Below are 9,065 nucleotides of genomic sequence, written 5' to 3' on the forward strand. Positions count from 1 at the left end.
ACTAAGTATTTTAATTGTTTTTTAAAAAAATTAAATATACAATACATTATATTTATATATTATGATTTACACACGCAATGTGTGTGCTCGATGACTAGTAATATAATAATACATGAATCCTTTAGAATAACTACTTTGGTCAAATTTATGAATGGAAAAAATGCTATTATTATTTATAACTATCATATTTCAACTGTATTTTTTTCAATTTAAAAATATAAATTTTATTATTATTTTTAGATGTAACATAAACTATTTATACACGAAAATTTTTACTTGCGTGAATTACTAGTATATGTATATAAAGGAAGATAGTGTAATAAAAACTGAAGTCATTTTTTTTAATCCAAAAATTAATACTCTTCATGACCTTCAAAGCTCTGGTTTCACGTTTCCTTTTAAACAACTTTCAAATTATTTTTTAAGTAACAGTTATCTTAAATTTTAAAAACAAATTAAATATAATATATTCCATTAAATAAAATTCCCCACATCTCATGCATCCATCTCTAGGATATTTTATTTTATAATAATAATAATAATAATAATAATAATAATAATAATAATAATATGATTTTAAGACAAAACAAGGGGAATTAACCTTATCTTATTTTGCTAAAAACAATCGCTAGCATTGATGAAACGTGACTTGTGAGTGTATATTTTTACATATAAATAAAAATGTATGGCTAATTTCAGCAATTCACAAAAGTATATGGAATTGTTTTCAGGAAAGAAGTTAAATGGGAAGTAGTGGCGGATGCCGCGCCACTTGTTAACATATTGGACCCCTCCCCTCCTTTATCACCTCTCCCACTCATATACGTACTTTTTTTTTCACATACTTCTCGGTCCGACTCCTACCTTCCTTTTTATATTTTTATTATTTTATTCATTCATGTTTTTTAAATTTTTTTTCCTATGATTTTGACATTTAGGTTTTTAAATTTCAATTTTATTATTAGTCTATTTTCTTTATAATATTAATCGTATTTTGGAAATGCCGTTGACTCTCACAGTGCCAAGCTACTATTCTCGTGGAGAAAGAGTTAAAATAACGAAAATTTTAAAATTAAAATAATTATTATAAGACCATAATCAAATTAAATAACCAAAATTTGTTAAATGAGATCTTACCCATATAGACATTGCATCAATCAGATTTAAACATTGAGATTTATCGATACATGTAAAGTTTATAATTTTTTCAGTGAATCCCACAAATATTGATAATTATTCTTCGTACTTAAATTCATAATTATGATAGCGTCTATAAATGTATAATTAAATTATGCTTAAAATTGCCGTTTCTTCCGTAAACAGATCATTTGAAAAAGACACTCATTGACCCATTGTGACATGTTGGGATAAACATATCCTAGACACAAAAAAGTTTAACCAAGGCACCAATAACCATGCATGAGGAGCTTTTGGAATTATTAATTTTTTCCAAGCAAAAAAAAAACTTATTTTAAAAACATAATGATTTGAATCAGATCGTTTAAATTTTGTGAGACCGGAAATTTGATTTTCATAAAAAAATATTATTTTTTATGTTAAAATATTAATTTTTATTGTAAGAATGAATCGAGACATCAAGTTCATCCATCTCAAAAAAAACTTATTTGAAAATTGAATTAATAAACGTATTAAGCACCGTTCAATTTACTTGAGATCAAAATAGACTAGTGAACGACTGATTCTTGAATTCGAGATTCAATTAGACAAACTTTTCGAGTCTATCCAATCCCACGAATGATATACCTAAATTGTACCATATGATCCACTCGTTTAAAGAAAACAATGGACGAGAAAGAGACACTTGTCGAATAATTAACGAAGCAGTTCCTTTACCATGGTTTAAAGTTTAAACCGACAACGGAAAAAGCCCGGTTCAGTCGCCACGTGGACCAATGGGAGAGCAGAATGAGATCGGATCCGGTCCGCTGCGCTCGTCCACGAATTTGATTCGCACATGCGGAGGGACGGGTCTAAGTGCCACGTGGCTAATCCTATGCCACTGATTTTTATTCTAATTATTTATTATTTATTTTACCCTTAAAAAAAGGATCTAAATGCATTCCCCTGCTAAATTCTATCCGAATCTCAGACTGCAAAAGCTCAGAGCTCTCCCCTTTTCGAGGATTTCTGTAGAAACTTGCTCCGAAGAATTGGAGTTTCGGTTGTTTTTTGGCTGTTGATTTCGTGAGTGGAGTTATCGGTTTCGATCGAAGGATTGTTTGGAGTTTCCTGGGAGATCTGTTGTAAGTTTCTTATGCTTTTGGTTGTTTGATTTAGTTTGCTGATGAGAATTAATTTTTCCCTCTGGTCTGTTAGTTTGAATCTAGTGACTTTTATCAGCTGAAATCAAGATTTTTTTTTTAATTTTTGCCTGGAGATATCTTCTGCTGCTCTTCTTCTCTCGTTTCATGGTTTTCTTTGTTTTTTAAATTAGCAGGTAGAGAGACCCTTTGGTCCGTTTGTGGTTCTTGAATCGGTGGCTATGCGTATTGATTTAGCTGTGTGGTTGATTTTTGTAATTGGTTTGTAATACTATTTGGTTTTGTTGTTACTTGCAGTTTTGGCTGTTGGGTGACTGCTTGAAGTCATGTCGGGCATGGGCATATCTGAGGTGATTTCCTTCCTTTGTCGGCCAGAGAAAATTTCGTGTTGTTCTATCGAATACCATGTTAATTAGGTATCATTTTAGGTGACTGCTTGAGTCTTGGTTCTCCTTTTAAGTCTTAAACTAATCTTGAGTTTCCTGTTACTGGCAGAGTAAATGACTTTATTGTCAAAATTATAAGATCGTTGTTTGAAAGTTTTTCGACTTTGTGACTAACTATGATTATGTAAGATAGTGTTTGCTCGTGACTCGTGTTATGGAAGTATTTTCTGCGGCAATGACAGCTAAAATAATTTTGCTGCTGTTACAGTTCGAAGACTCGCTGTGGGATGAATTTTTTCGGTTTGATCAAATGGTGCCCAGTGATGGGTTGGAGTGTTCCAATGATCACATCCCATTGCACGACAGCTTGAGAAATGCTTTGTGTGAGGTAAATAGTAATTCAAGTCATTCGAAGAATGGATCTGTTTCTAGATGCACACATCTGGGAAGAAAACAGGGTGGATGTTCAAGTTTGCATGATAAATGCAGTTCTATGTCAGATACAGATTCATGGTCCTGTAAACAAAGTGCTGTGTTTCTTTTTTCATCTGAAAGTGACTTGATGGACGAATCATCAAGTGTAGCTTTTGATGATACCAGGGAATCGTGCCATGGATTTAAAATCAGTAGTACAGATTCCCATGGTGGTGACTTTCCTGAGAATGGGACCTATCGCAGTGACAGGAAAACACCTGTGGATAACCGATCTGAAATAACTCACCAAGAAAGTAGTTTCAGTTCTTTTGAGAACATAGATTCTACTGATTTCTTCTCTGGTGTTTGTCCCGATATACAAAGTTTTGAAGATGTTGAGATGATGTTTAGGTACTTTTTAACAGTTTCTTTGTGGCTAAGTAAATTTTCCTTCTTAATTCAAATGGCTTTCCTCCTAACCGTATCCTGTCTGTCAGAAGTCCTGATTCAACATTTGGCGTTGGAGTCGATGAAGACGAGTTGAGTTGGTTATCACCAGATAATGATGGAGGAGGATTTAGATTTGAGTTTTCATGTCCTATGTCAAGTACGGATGCAAATATGTCTGAAGACAGAGACTCCTCAAAGAGCTATCAGGACCATGATTCTGCCATGGCGAGTGCGCCCATTAAGTTTAAAGAGGCGTCGGAGAAATCTGATTCTGATATTTCTTTTGTCAACGAACCTGCTGTAGCTGATAACAAGGATGGATTTATCCCTAGAGATGATGTAAGTGCATATTTCTATGATTTTGATGCATGTTCTTTTCTTGAGACTCGTAGTAATTTTGAACCATGATTTACCCCTGAATCAATTGCTTTGCAGAGGGTAGGAATCAATGATGCACTCCGTCCAAGTATTTCGACTAACAGTCCTTCCAAAACCAACTGTGGTGGAGAGGTACGCATAATTCATTTACTATTGTTTCTATGATTACTGATTTTACATGCGTCTGTTAGCCGTGTAAATGTGAACTGAATACAGCTTAAATTGAACTGAGTTCAGCCACATCTTGTGGGTAAAGGGAGGTTCCACAGATGCCGAAGTTATTGATTTAGTTTGCTGTTTATCCTTTGTTAGTGCATGTCCACGTTAAAAGATGGCCTATTTCCACTCAAAATTTGTCACATGGTATCAACATTTAATTGTTTTAACTGGTATTGGCAGATTGATGTACTGAAAAAGCAGTTCAAGCCACTGAACCAGCTGAAGGGCATTAGAAAAAAACATAATTCTGGAAAAGGTAGTTGCAGATATCTGAGTAACCTTCCAATTAAAGCCATTCAACTCCATTCTGGGGCTACTTCTTATGAGGATCCATCTGCACTCTTGCAACAGCAACAGCAACAACAACAAGAGAAGCAAGCTCTGGGTTTGCTGAATCATATCTCTAATGCTCCTTTGGAGAAAAGTCATTTACCAGACCAGACTTCAGCAAATCAACCACCCCCTGCTGTCAAATGTAAGGGTACTAACTTGGCTTTACTTTCTCGCTTATTGAGTTCCGGAATGAATCCTGTCGATTACAATCCTTTGATTGTTTTTATGACCTTCCATCTTCTGCAACTTCTCTAGCAGGGATTGAAAAGATAGAGAAGCAGCGTAACGATCATGACAATGGATCTTCTGTGACTAGAAGTCTTGAAGATGAAAATATAATGGGGCAGGCGTATGAAAGTGGTTCTCTATCAGTAGGGAAGCAAGTCCATCTTTATGGAGACAAATTTGAGGATACTATTGATGCTGATGGAGTCAGCCTGGTAAATCCAGCGAAATTAGGCTCTTCAATTAAACAAGAAAGCTCGACGCAGAGTATGGATGAAATTTCCCCCGAAGCAGCAAGTTTTTGCCAGCTTCAGCTCGTCATGGAATGGGTATGGTATCTTATTTTTCTTTGATTGAGAAAATATTGTTTTTTATATAGTTGACGTGGTAGGAGTCCATTCAGTTTCTATTTCATTAAAAATAAGAGTTGAGGGTAGGAGGGAATGAAGCAACCATTCATATTCTTGAAGCACAAACATCACATTAAGGCCCATCTCGTGCTAAGGTCCTAATAGACACTGGCCTTTGTTTCAAACTTTTAGCATTGCATTTATGTGCACCTGAAGGAAAAGTTGAACGCTAAGAGTCAAAGGAATAGATGCCATTGTATATTATGCATATGTCTCTGTGGAAAGTAGGTAAAGGGAGCATCTTTAATAGTCTGAAGCATTCTAACACACCACAATAACTGTTGTAATTGAAAGGAATATTTTATGCAATCAGGTTGTTCAACGAAGTCCACGTTTCATTACAACTTTAGTCCTACAGTTCTATGTCCTGCCATGTATTCGATTATCTTCAAACTCATTACGTTTGAAATTCTTTGTTTAGATGGATACAAGAACAAGGCTGTGCATAAGGGACGGTTTATACCGTTTGGCTCAGGGTGCTGGACAGAGACATAACCATGCAAATCTGCGTTGTAGTTCTGGGGATCGAAAAACTTCCGGTGGATTATTTATCACTGAAGGAGCAAATAAGTATGTAATCTCACACCTTTTTAAATGAAAGAACCCATCTCCAATCACGTCTTTGCTATCCATGCATCAACCATAAAAAAAGCAATGCTTTTTACTGTCTCGACTCTACCAACTCTTAAACTTGTCTCCTCTTTAGGTGCACCAATTTCACAAATATGGAAGCAGGCACAAATACTATTGATCGTTCAATAGCGGACTTATTGTTTCACCATCCATCAGATTCGTGTGCAATACCTGCTCACGACTCCTAACTTCTGCAGTCTGCTTTACATGGTATGCTTAATATTATGTAGATATTACAGTTCATATATGATTATTCAGGTTGTATCTTAATGGCTTCATAAATTCTTGGTTGTGGAGCAGGTTTACGGGTCTAATACAACTCGGCCGGTAAACAGTTGGGCATTTGATTTTTGTTGAAGAAATTGGCGAGGAAATAGAGAAGGTGATCACTGATAGCAAACATATAATATAATGATGCTTTAACATAAATACATTCCATTGTGGTGTGCATATTCTGGTGCATCTACCTTAAGTTTTCCTGGTAATTTAGAAGTTTTACATCAAACTTGTAATGATGTCTGTAAATATATAAAATTTTGTAATATCGTTATCTTTTGGTTTGATCCAGTGATGAGTACGTACCTAAGTATATTATGAAAAACAAGAATACTGACTCAGCTGAAAATTGTTGATGATTATTGGAATTTGGTTGTGAGTATTTGTGCACTGTGTGTGTAAATTAGTTAAATGTCACCGAGTTTACCTTTACAGATCTATTCGATGATTTCCCAGATAAATTTACGGTATGAAGAGCGATATTTACTATCTTATTTTATGTTTGTATGAAGTTTTTTACAATGTTTGGAGTTAAAATATAGCTAGCTATTTTATCTTTCAGTTTGGATCATTTCATCCCGCGAATCAAGTTGTACATATATTCATAGTTGTTGGGATAAATATCATATTTTAACTTCAATTCAATTCGTGTTCCCTATTAAAATTATAATCAATGCACGATATTTAAATGAAGGAAATTATTTGTCGAGGACTCACATAAATATTAGAGCATGCATATTTTTATTAATTTATATGGGTGACAGGTATATATATATATGTGACCCAACAGGTATAATCCATATTTCCAAAAATCTAGTAATCACATAGCGATGGCGAGGAGGCGCCATTGAAGGAGTTCCGACGTGCTTTTGCCAGAACAGTCTTGTCTGCCACTATGAAGTATGCCATTCCACCCACTAAAAAAAGTAAAAATTAAATTTAGTGAATAATTATTTAATACACATGAATCACATCAAGAATCTTGAATTGACAAATTATCGTGTTTTATAAATGTTGAAAAGTATTTTTATTTTTGAATTATAAAAAAAACACGTGTGTTTAATTTTTAAAACATTTTTTTTAATAAAAAAATAATATAATTTTTTAAAAACTTTTTCTTTTTCTTTTTCTTTTTCTTTTTCTTTTTCTTTTTCTTTTGAATTGACAACTACTCTTATGTATTTCCTAATTTTTTTCTTTGATGCAAGTGTACTTACCAGTGGATACAATGAGAGCTTGAGCAGTGGGATTGAGGTAAGCTCTTGCCCATGGAAGCATCTTTACACTTGCCAACTGCAATTAATCTCGTGATTATTAGTTAATCAAATGCAGTAAATTATTAGTATTTCTACATATATACATCTCTAATGAATTCAATCCATCATCCAAAATATACTCGAAAATCCGGGTTAATATCATTTTCCATAACATATAATATCAGTACCGTCGTTCTTCATATTATTTTTTCATTCAACCTTGTTTCGATCAAGATTAAATTTTCAAATATAATATATATACATATATAATGCGATGAATGTTACATTACATACGGTTGGAATTGCAGTGGCAATGGAGGCAAACACAGCTGCTTTTGCTCCAGCAATCACTCCTTCTGCATAAGTTATATATATATATATATATATATATATATCGATTAGCAAACCTGGGAGATTGAAAAATTAATCAAACATAGTATGTAGCTGAAGCCGAAGCCATAATTACCGCGAGCACAACGTTTGGCGATCACTAGCTTTTTGTCGAGAGAAGCCAATGTGGTTGTTTCCCGAGCAGATTCAGCTACATATCTTGCCATTGGTGTTACTTAACCAAGAACTTAAAGTTTTGAATGGTTTGTTGTTTTGGGGTTGGAAATGCATAGATGATGCTTGTATTTATAGAAGTTGGCTTATATAACGAGCATGCATTACATATATAACGCTTGAGCTACTGTACAATCTTTCGAAATTCCGAGTTGGGAATCTGTTGTTTAATATTTTTATGGTGTAGGTTCCATGAATTAAGATGGTACGACACACATATTTGATGGTTTCTTTTATTTACTGATTCTAACTTTATGGGGTCAATTGTTTTCCTGAAAAGTGGTGTGCTGATTCAAACTTTTTCATGTGCAGCAATGGAGCAAAAATTCTATATATATATAATTTTATATTTTGAACGTCTCTTGTTGCACACTTCGCTAATATCGCAAGATGTTCATGTGAATATCGTGAAAGTAACAAGATTACATTCCACAAAATGTTCATGGGATGCTCATGATGTGTCCAATGCGAGACGCCCACAATATAATAATAATAATAATAATAATAATAATAATAATAATAATAATTAATTAGTTTAATTTGGTATCATGAATTTTTTTTTAAAGGAGCAGGCACCTTGAGATTTGACAGTGGCAGTTTTGATTCAACCCACTGGTTTGGGAATCAGGAATACTATGAATTAATAACGGGTGAAAACTATGGGTGGGCCTTCACTGTGCTCAACTACTCATAGTCATGAATTTAATTAAGACCATGGGTTTTTGTGGAGTCCAATGGATTAAAAATAAATTAATATTTTTGATACATTCTATTTTTTGTTATTTGTATTTTACTTATAAATTAATTTGACACATATTTTACATACGAAATGGAATGTAAATAACACAAAAATAAATTGTAAATATGAACTCTCTTAATGTTTTATTCAATATAATGGCCACTCCATATATATATATATATATATATATATATATATATATATATTCCAATGTAGAATATCAATTTCTCAATTCGTCTAAAAAATTTATGCTTGTTTTTCTTCACATAGATTAAAAAAATCATTTGAAAAAATAAAGTTTACAAACAAATTTATATATATATATATATATATATATTCCAATGTCTACATAGAATATCAATATAATTTTTCGATTCGTCTAAAAAATATATGTTTTTTTTTTCTTCACATAGATTACAAAAATCATTTGAAAAAACAAAATTTACAAACACATTTTAGATTAAATTTTAGATTTTATCTTTATTTAGTTCATTAAAAAA

General features: G+C 33.1%; 2 protein-coding genes across 7 annotated transcripts; one reads left to right on the forward strand and one right to left on the reverse strand.

Moving 5' to 3' along the window:
• The first annotated feature begins 2,105 nt into the window (after window positions 1–2,105).
• On the forward strand, window positions 2,106–7,810 carry LOC140863555 (protein LNK1-like). Of its 6 annotated transcripts, XR_012143986.1 has the most exons (13): window positions 2,106–2,264; window positions 2,580–2,632; window positions 2,937–3,493; window positions 3,580–3,871; window positions 3,968–4,042; window positions 4,310–4,604; window positions 4,718–5,016; window positions 5,519–5,667; window positions 5,804–5,940; window positions 6,031–6,112; window positions 6,797–6,906; window positions 7,215–7,260; window positions 7,571–7,810. XR_012143986.1 is itself a non-coding variant. In XM_073267065.1 (11 exons), exons 4-10 carry the CDS (start codon window positions 2,979–2,981, stop codon window positions 5,916–5,918), a joined length of 1,740 nt encoding a protein of 579 aa, XP_073123166.1. In that variant the 5' UTR covers window positions 2,106–2,264; window positions 2,580–2,698; window positions 2,778–2,852; window positions 2,937–2,978; the 3' UTR covers window positions 5,919–5,940; window positions 6,031–6,574. The 6 variants fall into 6 exon arrangements, 5 of the variants coding, with proteins under 5 accessions (XP_073123166.1, XP_073123165.1, XP_073123161.1 ...); XM_073267065.1 differs by lacking the exons at window positions 6,797–6,906; window positions 7,215–7,260; window positions 7,571–7,810 and adding an exon at window positions 2,778–2,852 and having other exon boundaries at window positions 2,580–2,698; window positions 6,031–6,574; XM_073267064.1 differs by lacking the exons at window positions 6,797–6,906; window positions 7,215–7,260; window positions 7,571–7,810 and having other exon boundaries at window positions 2,580–2,698; window positions 6,031–6,574.
• On the reverse strand, window positions 6,722–7,868 carry LOC140863556 (early nodulin-93-like). Its single transcript, XM_073267066.1, has 4 exons — window positions 7,729–7,868; window positions 7,557–7,618; window positions 7,224–7,299; window positions 6,722–6,923 (listed from the first exon to the last, which is right to left on the reverse strand). The coding sequence occupies exons 1-4, from the start codon at window positions 7,817–7,819 to the stop codon at window positions 6,820–6,822; spliced, it is 333 nt and encodes a 110-aa protein (XP_073123167.1). The 5' UTR covers window positions 7,820–7,868; the 3' UTR covers window positions 6,722–6,819.
• Window positions 7,869–9,065: the final 1,197 nt, after the last annotated feature.

Source organism: Henckelia pumila, chromosome 4 (genome assembly GCF_033568475.1).
Source record: "Henckelia pumila isolate YLH828 chromosome 4, ASM3356847v2, whole genome shotgun sequence".
Classification (NCBI taxonomy): domain Eukaryota; kingdom Viridiplantae; phylum Streptophyta; class Magnoliopsida; order Lamiales; family Gesneriaceae; genus Henckelia; species Henckelia pumila.